This window comes from Megascapheus bottae, chromosome 6, assembly GCF_031878675.1.
Source record: "Megascapheus bottae isolate mThoBot1 chromosome 6, mThoBot2.hap1, whole genome shotgun sequence".
Taxonomy (NCBI): Eukaryota; Metazoa; Chordata; class Mammalia; order Rodentia; family Geomyidae; genus Megascapheus; species Megascapheus bottae.
In genome coordinates, this window is record NC_143514.1 from 82,766,609 (window position 1) to 82,783,379 (window position 16,771).

A 16,771-nucleotide genomic window follows, 5' to 3' on the forward strand; every position below is an offset into this window, starting at 1 on the left:
GGGTCCCTGTCCTAAGGTTCCACTCAGCTCCCTGTGGGCTCCCATGCCTAGGAGGCCCCTGGAGGGGAATCCCACAGGATGCCACCTTTTCCACTCTCTCTAGCCTCGTAGTGAGGTGCAGAGTCCCACGGGGAGATGGTTCCCTCTGCCTCGAAGAGTCAGAAGCCGAGGCTTGGAGACAGCCCATGTGGGGTCTGCAGACACACACTGGCTGCCCTGCGCGCATGCCTGGCTCTTACCTGTGGGTGGAACAGAAGCGGGGAAGGCCGCAGGTACTTCTCCTTGAGCACTCCCATGGGGTCTGCCACCTTCCGCTTTTCTACCCTGCTGGACAGCAACACAGAGGGTTACGTACCCCGCCGAGCACCTGGGCCCCTGCCTCTCCAGGCCGGTCTGTCCCGGGGCTATCAGGAGGGCACCGACGCTGCCCTGCTTCTGGCCTCCGGGCATGCCTGGGCTCTCAGCCCCAATCCCTGCACTGGACACCCAGTCCCTGGTCACCTCACACAGTCCCCACTGCCTTCAAGTTCCCTTGGGGCCTCTCAACAGGGCTAGAATCTAGAATATTCTCTGAAGACCCTGTGGGGGTCTACATCCTGATGACCCTGCTCCCCTCACCCCCAGTGTGGGGGTCCCTGCCTGTTCGTGTTGATACGTGTGAATGACAAATGTGAATGAGTGACGTGCAGCACCGGGGACCCCCGAGGCAGTCAGGTGCCTACACTTCCTCCATGCTACCCGAAATTGCACTTTGAGTACCAGGGCGACTGTTACACAGACCTCCCTCGTGAGCAAAGATGGACCACCACCGCTCCTCCCTGCTCACAGCCCAGGGCCGATCTCCTCTCCTCCGCCTCAGGCCCTGGGGTTGGGGTGGGGCTGAGATCCCCGAGCCTCTGCAGCTCATGTGCTCTGGAGCCCTACCTGGGTCCTGGCTTGCCTCACCTGTCCAGCTCAGACACTGCTTCCCCAGGCCTTCAGGGCAGAGCAGGACAGAACATTTCTCTCTGAGCGCCAAGCCAGGGGCAGTGGGGTGACGCAGAGCCCGTTAGCAGGACGACATCCCACCCCAGTGAACTCAGCTCGGCTTTGCTTTCTGTCTTTCCCTACTGTTGTATAACACAATGTCCTTGTGTCCCAACTGCCCAAGGCAGTGCCCACCCCCCACCGGCCGCAGCGGACACACACACACACTGCATACCCTGCCTCCCACTGCAAGCTGCCTGCATTCTGATGGGTACAGAAGGACCCGTGGGAAGAGGGGGGAGGCCTCCAGGTCCGAGCCATCCAGGGCATCCTGGGTGTAACACACGTGTTCCTGGTGGCACCCAGCGGCCTGCCCCTCTGACAGCATCCCCTCTCTTCTCCTCTTTATCGTCTTCGAGCAGCTGAATCCTCCTGGTCCCTTAGTGCCGGGCCTGGCCCCGGCCCCACACTGTGACAGCCCTGGGGCACAGAAGGCACTCGGGCTTTCCAGGGCCGGCTCCAGGCATCGTCATGCAGGCCCACACAGCTGTGTGCACACGTGCCCTCACGCCCAGAGACGGTGGACGCCGGATACAGCCCTCGTCCTCACAGGAAGGTCACCTCCCACGGAATGTGGCCCACCTGCCCTTCAGAGACGCTCAGGGCCTTGCTACAGATCTGGAGTGGGATTTGATCCATCCCACCAGAGACAGGACATTTGATGTTCCACACATCCTCCCAACGCCTCAATCCTCCTCCTCCCCTCCTCCTCCTCCTCCTCCTCCTCCTCCTCCTCCTCCTCTTCCTCCTCCTCCTCCTCTCCTCCTCTCCTTCTTCTTCTCCTCTTCCTCCTCCTCCTCCTCCTCCCCTCCTCCTCCCCTCCTCTTCCTCCTCCTCCCCTCCTCCTCTCCTTCTTCTCCTTCTTCTCCTCCTCCTCCTCCTCCCCTCCTCCTCCCCTCCTCTTCCTCCTCCTCCTTCTCCCCTCCTCCTCTCCTTCTTCTTCTCCTTCTCCTCCTCCCCTCCTCCCCTCCTCCTCCCCTCCTCCCCCCTTCCCCCTCCTCCTCCCCTCCTCCCCCCTCCCCCCCTCTTCCCCCCTCCCCCCTCCTCCTCCGAGTTCCCCTGGACCTCCTATGCCAATGTAGCTCCTGGGACAAGGGTAGAAGCCACAAGAAGAAGGAAGAAGGGCTCAGAGGCAGCCCACGGGACTCTGACTTTTGTGGGCAGTGGGGATTTGGTCCAGAAGAGACAGCCGGACATGGGAAAGGGCTCTGAAGGGAGTGGTCTGGGGAGGTGCCAAAGCAGGGTGGAGGACTGCTAAGCTGGGGTCTCTGCAAGAGAACCACCGTGTCCAGGAGACCCCCGTCCCTCCCTTGAAACCACCAAACTCCCAAGGGGAATAAACACTCCTTCCGCAGAGCTGAGGCACCTTCTAGGAAGAATGGAAGGAAGAACCTTAAAGGAGAGAGAGAGAGAGAGAGAGAGAGAGAGAGAGAGAGAGAGAGAGAGAGAGAGAGAGAGAGAGGGAGGGAGGGAGGGAGGGAGGGAGGGAGGGAGGGAGGGAGGGAGGGAGACAGAGAGAGAGAGGCTCCTCCCCACCAGGCCTGCACTGACCCCGCCCAGCTCACACCTTGCTGGGCCCCAGCGGCTGTGGCAGGAGCGGGTGGGGGCGGGACATGGGAGTACCTGTAGATGGGGTCCATGAAGAAGGGCGAGGGCTTGGCATAGTGCAGGGAGGGCTGCTGGGGCAGCTGTGCCGGGCACACTTTGGGAAGCCCCTCGCTGGCCCCCAGCTTCCGCTCGCCGTAGATGTGATTCTTGCGGGGTTCCCGGCCGCCTCCGTTCTGGCTGGCCCGGGCACGGCTGCCAATGCTCAGGTCCAGCGGCTGCTCCTCCCCGGACGCGGGGACGGAGGGCGCCTTGGGCACCGGCAGGACGGGCTTGGCCTCTTTTGGTTTGGTGGTGAGGTCGAAAGGGCACTCGGTACTGGGGCCGCCCACCTTGAGGGCGTCCCGGGGCGACTTTGGCTCGGCCTTGACCAGCAGGCTGTGGGTGAGGGCCCGGTCCGTGAAGGGGTACAGGGAGTGCGGGAAGTTGGGCAGGAACTGGAAGGGGAACACGGAGTGGTAGGGCAGGGAGCCCATCTTCTTCTCCTGCATGCCCATGAAGCCCGGCCCGAAGTACTTCTCGGCGATGGATGCGATGGCCTTGATGGAGTCGCCGGCCGCGCCGGAGGCCGTGAGCAGCTGCTCCTCGGGCGGGGGGAAGAAGGAGTGCTGGGAGTAGAAGACGGGCACCTCCGCCACGCTGCTCACGCCGCCCGGGGCCGCCGCCGCGCCCGCCCCGCACTCGGCCTTCCCCGGGGCCGGCTTGCCCTTGTCTCGGGCCTTGTCGCGGTCGCTGTCGGCGTCGCTGTCCAGGTCGGAGCCGGTCCCCGTGGTGGTATCCAGGTCGGTCCCGGAGGTGGTGTTCATGTCCTCGAAGTCGCTGCCGTCGGACATGTCCGGGCTCCGGGCCTTGGCCTTGTCCAGGTACCCTTCCTCCAGACGGCCCTCGAACTTCTCCTCTGACCCCGCGGTGGCTGCCGTGACCTGGCTGCCGTTGTTGACGGCGGAGACCAGGGGCAGGGCCGGGGTGCCCAGGGGGCTGGGGAGCTTGGCGTCCTGGGTGTGGCTCAGGGAGCTCTTGAGCAGCGGCGCGGGGGGCAGCAGAGGCGGCCGGGGGTACAAGGACGGCGGGAAGATGCCTGGGAAGCCGGGGGCGAGCGCGGGGAAGGCAGGAGGGGCCGCCGAGAAGGGCAGGCTCCCCGGGTGTGGTCTGGATGGGAAGAACTCGGTGAAGCCCAGGCCCCCGTGGTTGAGATTGGGGGAGGGCTTTGCCTTGTCCATCACAGGGCTGGGGGTCAAGGGCAGGCCCGGGGCAAAGACGCCCCCTGGCGCGTAATGGTTCTTGCCCTCGCAGAAGCGTCTGTGCTTGTTGAGGGAGGAGGTAGTGCTGAACATCTGCCCGCAGTCCTTGCACTTGATCTGCGTGCGGCAGTCGGCGTGCATCCGCTTGTGGCGGCACAGGTTGGAGAACTGCGTGTAGGACTTGTGGCAGACCTCACCTAAAACATCAGCAGAAAGCAAGGACAAACGCGCTATGAAATTACCGGGAAACCCAGCCCTGGGGCCGCGGCCCGAGGGTACCTGCGCGGGGACCTGTGCGTGTGCGTGCCTGTTTGTATGTATGCGTGTGCGCACGCGTGCGTGTGCGTGTGCATGGTGTACGTGTGTGTGTGCGCACGTGTGTGTGCACGTGTGTGTGTGCGCGCGTGTGTGCGCGCACGCGTGTGTGTGCGTGCATGCGTGTGTGTGCGTGCATGTGTGTGTGTGCGTGTATGTGCGTGCGTCTGTGCCACGCACGCACGTAGCACCCATCCTTCCCCGTGTCCACATGTGTCCGTGTACTCTGCAGAGCGGATTGGGAGCACACACATGTACACACGTGTAGGTGGGTAGGTGGGTGTATGTACATCAACCCCTTGCACTGGCTCCCCACTTGGGAAAGGGAGCCTGCTCTCCAGGCTGGCCAGGGCAAGGCAAGGGCGCTCGGTGTCTTTGTGCCCTCAGCGGCTCTGGAGCGCTGGACGCAGCACCTCCACGCAAGCTTCCATCCCCACCGCAGTGGAAGGAAAATGCTGACTGCGCAATTGGGCTGGGAGGTGGCCCAGACGGCCCCTGGGGTCTGAGGAGCCCCTGAGCCACGTGTAGGCTTTGGGAGCACGGTGTTTGACGGCGCATGGCTGACGCTGGGGCCAGGAGGTGGGCTGGGTGGGAGGGTGGCGCCTGCCCTGGCTGGTCAGCACACCACACTATCTGATGACCCCCTGCAGATCAGATGCAGAGAGAGCCCAGCCCCACTCAGATGCTCAGGGACCCCAGCTGGCCATTTTCCTGAGGCTTGAGAACTGCCAAGTCCATCCGCCTTTCTCTGGCCTTCTCACCAAGACACGTGTTCAAGAACAGAGTGTGTTTCTCTCCTCAGGATGGCTTTGCTCCCTGCATACTGCGCTTCCTGCTCTCCATAGAGCCCTGGACACCTGCTCTGAGATGACCACGTTTTTCCACCGTGGCATCTGTGTCTATTAACCGTACTGCCTGGCTAGCCATCTGGCTCGGCAGGGTGTTTTTCTGCCTGAAGGAGACGAACCTTGCTTCCTTTGATCAACTCTTCCCTTAGTGGAGTCTCCTCCTAGACGGGAGAAGTACTGCCCAGGGGCTCTAAGGAGACTCCCCACCCCGCCGGCCCACGGGGTGAGGGCAGCTCCTCAGCTCAAGTCAGCCAAGCTCCCCCCAGGCCACCACGGGTGCCGGCAGTGTCTAGCTATTAGTGGTCATTATTCAGGGCTAGGAACTGGCTCCCCGGTCAGCTCTGAGCTGAGGTGGCACCATGCCTATGGGCGGGGACCCTGCCCTCTCCACCACTGTGTGGAAGGGTCCTGTGTGGGCAAGTGCATGTAGCCCTGTGCATGTGGGCACCAAGATGGGGCTTAGATCTTCCATATGCCCAGATGCCCGGCCTTGGTTGTCATGGTGCTCTGGGCATGTAGTGGAACCTTTAGGAGGAAGTTAGGTCATTTGGTCTGCTCTTGAAGGTGATCTTTTAGCCTGGGACTCGGACTCTGTCTGTCTGTCTGTCTGTCTGTCTGTCTGTCTGTCTGTCTCTGCTTCCCTTCCCTAAGCAGCCTCTTCTGCCACATGTTCTAGGATGCCCTGCCTCATCATAGGACCAAGTGGCCCTCAACTGAAACCAGAGCCGAAAGGAACCTTTCCTCTCTTTCCTCTCGGGAGCGTGGACCCCAGGCACTTTGTGACAGGGTGTGGAGAGCTGACTGAGCCACCCCTCAGGAAGCCTGTGCGTGGGGACCCAGCACGGGGTGTGTGGGAAGCCATCCCTCAGCCCGTGATCAGCTCCGGGGAGCCCACAGAGCCCTCAGAACTCACCAGGATCAGGGCTTAAGTCCCACCAAGCCCTGGGCTCCCCTCCAGGTGACCCTCTCCCCTTCCTTTTTGCCCCATGCTGGGCCTTCTCTGGGCTCTGTGGATACAGGCCACTGGACCCTGCTCGTCAGGGGCAGTGCCCACTCTGGCACCACCTGGCCCTTCTGAGACTCCAACCCTGTGCTGCTGGCCCCGCCATCCTCTTTAGAGAAGCCAGGCTCTGCCTGTTGCTGTGCATGTGCCAGGAGGGGCTGCCTCATCTGGGAGGAGACTGATCATGTACTGGCTCCTGAGGGGGCTCTGAGGCCAGGCCAGCTGGAATGGCCACACAGAGTTCCTGCCACAGCTCAGCCTGATGGAGGTGTGCCCAGGGGACAGTAGGAGGCCACGAGGAGGGAGGGCAGCTGGCCCCTGCCCACCGCTGACCTCCAGCCCCTGCAAAGAAATGCAAAGTGGGGAGCCATGTGGGGCCAGAACAGGATTGAGGTCAGAGCCAGCGAGGGACTGAGCCCCAGGCTCAGAGAACGCCAGTGGTGACGTAATTACACAAGGTCTGGAGTGCTGGAGGACCCAGGGTCACACGACCGCCTTCCTAGAGCCCGTGGTGAGGGTTTTGGCTGGACAGTGGTCCCCTGCATGCAAGCCTGGGCATAGTGTTGGTGGATCCTGATCCACACAATCCCCCGCCCTGTCCCCCACCCCGCCCCTGGCTACCAGCGGGGGGACAGAACGGGTGGGGGACTCACATATGAAAGGCTTGACCGTGCTGTGGATGTGCTTGTGCTGCTTCAGGCCCGAGGATGTGGCGAAGGTCTTACCACAGTCGGGACAGGCGTGGGCCCTGGCACCCACGTGCTGTGAGCGGATGTGGCGCTGTAGGTTGCTGGGGTCTGTGAACACCTGGGGAGACAGGCACCACGGGATCACGACCTGCCCGGACTCCCCGCCAGCCCCCTGGACACGGACGCCCAGCCTTGCCTCTCGGCCTCCCTGGCCTCCCCGCTCCCAGCAGGCAGTGACCCTGGCCCACCAAAGTGTCAACTGTGGTGGCCTGGCACAGGACTGCACCAGAGGCTGCTTCCCAAAAGAGGGGGCAGTGCAGGTTTAGGTTTGGGAACCTCAAGCCTACTGGCCTCTGCCATCTACACCAGGGACCACGGATTGCCTTGGCGTGGACCCAGGTTCTTTCTGAGACTTCCTGACCTCCTGGTAACTTCGAAGGACATCGAGCCCTGCTGCCACGGTCACACACACATGCATTTGCACAGTGGGCTGGAGGGTGGGGGGCACTGAGCCCATCTGCAGGGGTGGGCCTGTACCCAGCTGGGCCCATCTGCAGGGGTGAGTCTGTGCCCCGCGGGGCCCATCTGCAGGGGTGAGTCTGTGCCCAGCGGGCCCGCGTGCAGCACCTTCACGCAGTTTTCGCATTCGAAGCGCTTGCCACTGTCGTGGGACATCTGGTGGCGGATGAGGTTAGACTTCCAGTTGAAGGCCTTGGGGCACTGGTCACACTTGTACTCCCGCTCCTCCGTGTGGACAATCATGTGCTGCTCCAAGCTATACACAGGGACAGGGGTCACCCGGGGCCCGTCCAGCAGGGACGCCGCCCCACACCCATATCTTTCCTCTTTCTGGGGCCTGGGAGTCCCCTCCACTGACACACTGTGTGGGGCTCAGAGCCTGTGCAGGCAGCAAGTCTGTCCATCTCCCCTTGACGAGGGGCAGAGATGGACTTCCTACCTGAGAGGCAGGAGCCGGTCAGTGCTCGATTTTTTTTTTGCCCAAGACCACCCACCAGCCAGCCAAAGGCAAGGCCCGCAACTGCCGTGCTCTGCAGCCCCTCTAGACCACCCCAATTTTGAGGCTGAGCATTGGACCAGAACACCAAAAAGGAATCTAGGCGTGTCAACACTGCCACAGACTCGGGAGATGGGTGAGGCTGTGAGACCCGGGGGCCACTTCTCTGGGTGGCCTTTGGGTGCCTGCCATGTAGCCAGGCACACTCAGGGTGGTGGATGAGAGTGGAGGCAAGCGTGTCCAGGCAGTGGGCAGAGCAGCTGCTCGGAGGAGCTGCTCCTCTAAGCTGGCTGGGCATCCTCTAATCCCTGCTCTCGGGGGACCCCTGCCTCTCCTCCAGGCCCCAGGATGACCGTTAATCTTCATGAGCGAAGCAGTAATACATCACAGCCCGTTAATTACGGGGCCCAGCCATCCATTTAGATCAGAAACGCCTGCTTCTCCAGTATGGGGAGATTGTATCTTTTCCCTGTTCTTAATTGTGATTTATGTGTTTATGTAAAGAAAACACGGGCCCTCTTTAGCCACACTCAGTTCAATGGCCCAGGCGGGATTGGCCCACTTACTCTCCCAGTCGTCTGTTTAGAGTGGAGGGCCTGCTGACCCCAGGGAGCCTGGGTCGGCGTTGCTGTAAATCCCTAGTAATCACACCGTTAGTAAGTGGCCTGATGGGGTCTCTTCTCCGGCTATGCGCGGTGATCCTGATGAAACACACCAGCACAGGGAGAAGGATGCCCAGGCTAGAAAGTTCCCTGGCTCCCAGAGTGCTGGGGTGGGTGTCCTGGCTCTCCTCGCAAGTCCCAGCATGCCCAGCGTGCCCCGGGGTTGATGGGGGTCCTGGCTGCTATCTGGCCTCAAGGAAGGGGAGGATTGGCTGGGTCTACTGCTGTCCCTAGCCAGCCTGGTGCCCTCTGTGCCCGAGTCTCTGATGTCCCTCAGGGCTGGTGGATGGCAGAGCCTGGGTGGTCCTTCCTGGGTCCCTGGGAGGAGCTGTGCATGCCTCCCGAGGGCGTGGCCACCTGTGTGCCTCTCCACCCTGCCCAGGAGCCCTATGCTGTGTATGCAGCTGCTCTGCCCCCCGTGCTGGGCCAGTGAGCTGGGATTCGCCTCTTCACGGGCCTGGGCCCTGGGCCTTTCCCTGAGCCCTGGCCTGACGGGGTGGTGGGCTGAGGGCGTGGGTCTTTCTGTCTCTGGAGCAGGGGCGGGGGGGGGGGCACCTGTACTTGTTGGGGAACATGCGCTCGCAGTCCTTGCACTCGAGCACTTGTCCATCGCCGCCCCCTGCGCCGAGGCCGTCGGGCTTGAGCTCCTCCGCCAGGCCCTCATACAGCACGGCCCCCGCAGCCCCGCAGGCATACTTCTTGTGGCGCCGCAGGTCCAGCTTGCACGGGAAGAGCTCATCACATTCCTCGCAGCGGAAGGTGGGCTCTTCTGCAAGACAAGAGGCGCGCCAGCCATCAGAAAGCCTGCCCGTGGCCCCGCAGGGGCCTGGGGAGAGGCGCCCATCGCCACTGCCCCGGGGCCCGCCTGCTTCCTTCCAGCCTCCACCCTGGACCTGAGGATGGCTGCCCAGGACCCTGAAGGCACAGGCCAGAGGACTCTGATCGCTGCAGCAGAGGGAGCGCTGGCAGCACCAGGCCCTCTCTGTGCATCTTAGGTGGCCACGGTTGAGGGGGAAAGGCGGTTGAAGGAAGGCCTGCCTCTCCAGTGCAGAAGAAAGCCAGACCAACTGCTTTGTTTATGAATCAGGAGGGAAAAAAAAAACCCAGGACAGAGCTCCAACCATATAATAAATTATTGTCGTCAAGGTCAAACAAATTAAAAGGGGGGCAGCTATTATTACGTTTATGAGGCAGCATCCTGACCACAGTGCCAAGCCAAACAATCAGCCGGGAGCTGTAGCTCTCGGCAGGGGGGTGTGAGGGGTGTGAGTATGAGGGGCGGGTGGGGCCTGGGGTTTGGCTCATTCCTGTCTCCCTGGCTGCAGCTGCCTCCAGGGCAGCTCCCACCTGCAGGGGGCGCCCTCCACCCCAAGATCCTCCCCCCCCACCCCCCGCGGGCCTCAGAGAAAACACCTGCTCCAAGCTCTTGCACATGTGGGCCTGTGCATAGGTATGAGTCCATGTGCACACCTAGCGCACAAGTGTCCGGCTGTGCGTGATTGTGTGTGCACATGCAATTGTGTTTGTGTGAGCCTGCATATTCCGACAATCTGCACCCATGTTTGCAAACATGTGTGCAGGGGTGCGTGACTATCTGTGCATTTGCACTCAGGTTTGTGCATATACATCTACTCATGTGTGCACATATGCATGCGTGTTTTGTATACAATTACAGGTGATATTTGTATAGTTGCACAGACTGGTTTTGTGTGCAAGGGTGTTGGCATGTTTGAATGTATAAGTATTTGTTCACGTACATCTTTGTGTGTTCACACCTGTACTTTTCAAGTGCTTGAGTGTGCCATGCAGACACATGTACATGCTCTTGATGTGTTTATGTGCGTGGGGATGCTGTGTTTTGGGAGCTGCATGTGTTCTTATGTGCATGTATGAATGTGGGTGCACAGCTGTGTGCTGTGACCCTGTATGCATGGGCAGTTGTGCATGGGTAGATATGAATACCCATGTTCTGACTGTGAATGTGTGTGTGAACACGTGTGGATATGTGTGTGCCTGTGCATGTGAACACACGCATGGGACTCTGTCTGCAATGGAGCAGAGCCTTAATGAACCAGGGCTGACCCCTGGCTGAGCCTCAGGGGCAGGACAGGTGTCAGCCCCTAGCCTGGGCGAGTTGCATGGGGCAGATAAATACGATTTTTATCTCCAATAATCCAGCAAAAAGTTGGAAGTAGAAGTGTGGCTGAGGCAGTAGAATGCCCAGCTTGCATGGCAACAACATCGACAACAACAGCCAAGCAAAAGCACAAGGCTCCGAATTCGAGTCCCAGCACCAGCTTAAGAAAACAAGGGAAGGTTAAAGACTAGCTAGCAGGGTCTGTTCTATCCTTCCACACCCCTTCATGTTCTCTCTCCTGAACGCTATGCAGTACATTGTGTTATTCTGACTTCTTCAGAAAGGGGAAGTGAATTATTATGAGCTTTTCAGAAAAGCATATTTGAATATAAATGATTTCATATTTTCTCCCAAGAGTGAGAAATTCTCATGAAGGTGACTCCCACCCACCCCCAAAACAAGCATTAGAACAAAGCAATGCTCCAGCCACCTGAGGAATCTGAACGTGGCTGGCTACCTGCGTGGGCCATGGACTGGCATTTCCACACAGAGCTGCAGCTCCTGGGAGGGGCTGTGCAGCCTAAAGCCTTAGAACCAAGGGCAGGGTTACCCCCCAACCTCCGTAGCCACAGCCCTTACCCCCTACTACCTGCACACCTGCACAGGGTCCCCAGTCAAACCCTGTACCCTCCATCAATGTACATACACTTGGAAAGAGCAGCTGGAACTAGAAGTCTTGATCTAAATGAGGAGAGGGTTGCAGACTGAGATAGAGACCTGCCTCTCACCCAAACCACACTGTACCAGCACTGTGGCAGCAGGCCTCTGTCTTGCCTGTCAAAATCAGCACCTCACCCGTCTAGCTTAAGTTCTACGAGCAACTTCTACGGCCAGGCAGAAAAATAAATCAGTGCCTAATGGCTTCTAGACCAAGGGGTTCACAATTATGTGCCTTCCCCATGCTAATCTACAACTCGAGCCTCAAAAGCGCTGAGAGCCTACTTCAAATTCCTGCAGTGATAAGGGCCCACTGCATTTAGCCCAGGCTAGGATAAAAGATTTTTTTAAATGATAATTATCTTAGTGAGGACTTTTTTCTTTTCTTTTCTTTTTTTTTTTTTGGCATTTTCTTTCTGTATGATTCTGAGTTTTATCCGAGTTTAACAGGGGTGGGGTGAGGCGGCTGTTAGTGGGGAGAAGGAATGAATTTGACAGCAGATACTAGAAAAAGTCAAATATTTGGTGGCAGACTATTATGTGTGGAAAGCAATTAGCCCACTAACATGAGATCAGTTATTAGCGAAGTGTACACCCAGTTATTTAATATCAGGGTTGGGGGTGGGGTGAATGGAGAACAGGAATCAACTTAAAAAATTCTTTTGGAAGAACGAATTCCACCACACAAGTGGAATTTCACTGTTGAGTACTCTCCTTCAGTGAAGTAGATGAATCTTCTGGGCTTCTCACATGCTGCGTGAGATTCACAGGTCTTTTCAACAATTATTTTAAGGAGAGCGAGACCTTCCTTAGAGATGGTGAGGGTTTGTTTTTCTTCTGGCAATGACCTAATGAAATCTAAACTTCAGAGGACAATGCAGAGATGAAATTATTCTTTACCGGCAGCTGAGGGACACGGAGTGCTGTGGTTGTTTTAGGGGAGACATTGCCTGCAGGGCAATTTGTGATGTTGAAAGGGTAAACTGAGGCAGAATTCCCTGGGTCTGGTCTCAGAACTTTCCTATCAAATCCAGTGCTCTCTGGCTGGAAAGGGCCACTCCTTCTCATAGGAATGAGGGCCCCTCTGAAAAACTGCTGGATAATCATTAAGCCTCGGGATGTCTGCAGGGCCTCTCCTGTCTCTGGAGTTTTAGAAACTGCAAGGAGGAGAGCATGCTTTTCTGCTCACTGGTGGGGTAGACCTGAAGCCACTCAGGCAGCAATGGCCTTCTTAGGCCCCCTGCGCTGCCCTCCACTGTCAACACGCTGTTCTCCCAGTCCACTGTTCCGGGACCACAGAGGACAGAGGCTGCTTCACGTGGTGGGGTGAGTCTGGTCAGTGGGCGGTGGGAGGCTGGCTTTCCCTCCATTATCACCTCTGAGAGTCGTGGGTGTGGAGGGACACGTGGGAACATCCTGTCCATCCTGAGAACCAGCTGCTCACTGTCCACCACAGGGAAGGGACCCGGATGGCTGCCCCCAGCCCTGCTGGGAAGCGCTGAAGGACTTCCATGCTACACCTTTCCAAGCCTGGCTCTGTCCTCCTACCAAACAAAAATCCTCCCATGTTTTCTCGGGCTTGAAGCTTCTGATGGGCACCATTCTTTTATTATTATTATTATTATTATTATTATTATTATTATTATTACTACCAGTCTTGGGCTTGAGCTCAGGGCCTGAGCACTGTCCTTGGGCTTTCTCAGGGCTAGAGCTCTACTACTTGAGCCACAGCACCATTTCCAGCTTTTTCTGTGTATGTGGTACGCTAGGCAAGCGCTCTACCACTAGGCCATGCTCCAGGCCCCCGATGGGAATGGTTTTTCAAAGTACCTATGCCACCACCTTCCTCCCTTTCACATGAGATTGAAGCCTCACATAGTGGAGAGACCTCCAGGGCTGCCCGTTCTTCTATGGCTTCAAAAAAAAGAATCAAATACTGGGGAAAGATGATAATGAAAATAATCTAGTTTAAAAAAACGTCACCAGAGGTTCCAATGCTACACAGGTATAATTCAGCTCAATCCCAACTGGCCTGAGCCAGTCTCGAGACCTAGCTGTGGGGGACATGGACGGAGAGGGGCCTGCAGGCTGAGGATCAGAGTGGATGCTCGGCCAGGGGCCCCGCGTCCTGGGGAAACAGCAGCTACAGATGTCAGGGGATTCCCGGCCTGGTCACAGGAGGTGCCCTGAGCGCCCTCTTTCTGTGAGGTGGGCCTCCCCGACAGTGTGTTAATGGGGTCTTACCATCCAGGCTGGGTGGCACTGCACCCAGCGAGTAGGCCCCCTCCTTTACGTGCACCAACAGCTCCTCTCCCGGCTCGATGTCTTTAATGACTTTATAATAGATCTGGAATGGAGAGACCAGAGAGAAGGGATCAGGGAGGTGCCATGTCTTCCATGCACAGCCGCTCTGTGGACACATTGCCTGGCCTGTCCCTGGTTCTGCTCAGTGGGAACAGTGCCCACGTGCCACTTGATCAGGCTTCTAATTGCAGCTAAGAGGGTCCCCTCGGGAACTTTTGAATCTTGTGCTCAGAAGGCACCGGAGTCTCTTTTAATTTGTTCCATCCTGTTCTGTAGCAGTAGACAGGGCACACAATTAAACAGGCGAGCGCCGGCATGCAAGTCCCTGACCAGGGACTGTCCTGGGAAATACCCCAGACACAGTGATTTTCCATCTGCGGTGGGGCTTGAATCGGTTCTCAAGACTCCTTTGTTAACATGAGCATAAGTGAGACACGCTGGCCTGGGTGAGGGACCTGGGGGGCCCAGAGTGCACCAGGTCGTTTATGAAGGCGGCTGTGGCCGAGGCTCACAGCTAGGGTGGGAACAGCAGGCTGTGATTTCCCCAGGGCCCCAGCATCAAGGAACCAGGCAGGCTGGGAGCCGGGAAGACTGAGTGGCGGCCTGAGCTTGGCATCCAGTGAGTGGCAGGGTGGGCTCTGCAGTCCCGAGGGAGCCCAGGAGCCGAGAGGGATGGTACTTGGGATGCCCAGAGCAGTGGCACGGGTCTGAATCACATCAGACTGCGCTTGCCATCACCACTGTGATTCCTGAAGACAGGTGGTGTTGAAGTGCTGGGCTGGGTGGAGAAGAAAAGGGGTGCCAGGCTGTGGAGGCATGCGGGAGCAGCGGGACTTTAGAGGGCGCTGGGGAATTGGGTCTGAGGTGATTCTGCTGGACACTGTCTCACAGAGACTGTGGATACAGGTCCTCTAAGGTCCGGAGCCCCTCCTCTGTGCTGGCCCCATGGAACCCTCCGGGCCTCCCCCTAGCACAATCAACCAAGAAAGGCTCGGGTCTTCAGTCCTGAGGCCTATGGCATTTGGAGGCATTTCTCAGGACCATTTCTTCCTCCCAGGGCACCTGAGAGCTTGGGACTCTAATCTGCCAACAGGGACTGAGGAGTTTCCAGCAGCCTGTAGCCTGGCCAGTCCTCTCGACAGGATGAGACAGGCCCCAGTGCCCCGGAGGCAGGGGGTCGGGGGAGGTGGGAGGGGGAGGTTTCTCCTCCCGCTGGAAGCTATCCCTCTGCACTGCTACCTGGAGGAGGACAGCAAAGATAGTTGGGGACCTTGGAGGGAAAAAACATAGGGCTGGGCTCAATGCGGGCTGGAAGGGGAGGTGGCTGTTCTAGCTGTCTCACTCACAGGTTCCTGGCTGGGGTCTGCTGTGGGAGGTAGCTGGCCCTGCAGGGATCCAACATGAAGCAGGCAGCTCGCCTCCCCAGCTGTGCTTGCTCTCCCCTCAGTCAGAACAGTCACCTCCAGGAAAGCACAGTGAGCCCCAAAGGGCACAGAAGGTGTCCCCGGTCCCAAGCTGTCATGTCCTGGACAGCAGACACAGGCCCTGTAGACAGTGGAAAGGCTGCAGGTGCACTGTGCATATCTTATCAGCGTGTGAAGTTGCTTCACCGTGCACTCATTAGTAGTTATTTTATTTGGCAGTCTTTTTCAGGTAGGTTGATAAAACAATGAGATTTTAAAATGGAGAACAGAAACCAAACCAAATCAACTTCTCAAAAGGAAATCAACTGTCATCGTAATCAAAGTGGTTGAATAATTTCTAAAACAACAACAACAACCACACAAAAAAGCAAAACACCAAACAAAACCCAGAAACAAAGCCGCTCTGATCCATTCTACCTCAGAACTGACCCGCTCACAGTGCGGAATTCAGGAAGCAGGGACGGGAACCCAGTGAGCCACAGGGTGGGGTTGATAAACAGGAGTTTTTTTGCACAGCAGGTGCCCAGAGCTTGGCCTTACCCAGGATGGAGGCAGGGGGCTGAGCCAGGCAGCCCCTTGCTGTCCTGGTTGGGGTCACAGACGACTGCTTCTCTGTGCGGCAGCAGGGGGTGGAATGGCGGGGGATGGCTAGGGCTGGGGCTGCAGGAGGCAGCCAGGAGCCCAGCCTGGCACAAGCGCCGGCCGCCTGCTGTGCTGCACAGCTTGCCAGAACCCTGGGAACCCCCCCCTCCACACACACCCCAGAAATCCTCCCTCCATGAGCCCCCATCCCCCACCCCAGCCCTGCAGAAATCCGGGAGCCCCACCCCAACCCCTCTGCTCACCGAGCCTGCTGGGACCCCTACAGTGGTTGGGCGCTGAAACGGCTGGCCCCCTCCTCCACCCGGGCCTGGGCGCCTGGCGGGCGGGGGACACTGGGGACACTGGGGACCGGGGAGGGCTGGGCAGCTGTAGCCTCCGCCGGGACTTTGAGCCTCTGACGGAATTAATCGCTATTAGCACTAATTGCCGGGCTCAGGGCGCGGCCAGAGGTGTCCCTGGCCGGCTGCACCTGGAGGGCGTCGGAGGTGAACGGGAAAGGGGCAGCTTCTCCCAAAGACTGGGGATCTGCCTTGGCCAAGGGTGCAGAGGTGCACTTGGTTGCGCTCCAAAGGGCGCAAAGGGCTTTATCACCCGGGCCGTGTATGGAGGAGATGCTGCCGTCCTGGGGCCAGTGATTTCCCTGACAACCCCTGGAGGAAGGCCGGCTTCCGTGGGGCCCACTTCGGTGGGCGCCGCCGCAGTCTGGGAGACCGGGTCTGGCCGCCTGCCTCTGTGCTTCCAGGGTGGGCGTTACAAATCGCCGTTTACTGACTCCAGGCCCCTTCCGCGCAGGGCCCGTCGTAAATTATAATTGCAACCCCTTAAAAATTCCTGCAGTGGCTTTCTTGCCGGCCCTCGCTCCGTGGAAGTTAGCTTCATGGATAGGTTGTAGCCGGGACTTTTCAGGCATGCCAAGGAAGAAAGTTTATTTAGAAAGCGAGAGAGAAAAAAAAGCACAGGAGCCCGATAATCTGCACCCCCCGACAGACAAAAAAGGTAGTGGCTATAGGAAAGCCACCAGAAAGCCTTAGTTACACTTTCTAGACCTGCACAGCCCCACTACTTAAGTCCTGTGTAAGTCCTGGGGTCCCGGGTCCTGGGGCTGCAGTTCTGTCTTCTGCCCGTCTGAGGGTTGAATGTGAGCCCCGCCCCTCCGCCCTCTTACCAACAGCTGAGATTACAAGCCCAATAAATGTCTGCCCTAAACGGCTCTAAAAAATAATGATGGCTAGCAGACAGGGC

General features: G+C 58.5%; 1 protein-coding gene across 1 annotated transcript in view; it reads right to left on the reverse strand.

Moving 5' to 3' along the window:
- Positions 1 to 16,771, reverse strand: part of Prdm16 (PR/SET domain 16) — a 306,684-nt gene that overhangs the window by 13,903 nt on the left and 276,010 nt on the right. Inside the window, exons 6-11 of the mRNA XM_090333935.1 lie at positions 13,443 to 13,545; positions 8,960 to 9,173; positions 7,355 to 7,502; positions 6,692 to 6,845; positions 2,650 to 4,069; positions 240 to 324 (exon numbers count right to left, since the gene is read on the reverse strand). Coding sequence (XP_090190061.1) covers positions 240 to 324; positions 2,650 to 4,069; positions 6,692 to 6,845; positions 7,355 to 7,502; positions 8,960 to 9,173; positions 13,443 to 13,545 — 2,124 coding nt within the window. The remainder of the gene's footprint in view (positions 1 to 239; positions 325 to 2,649; positions 4,070 to 6,691; positions 6,846 to 7,354; positions 7,503 to 8,959; positions 9,174 to 13,442; positions 13,546 to 16,771) is intronic.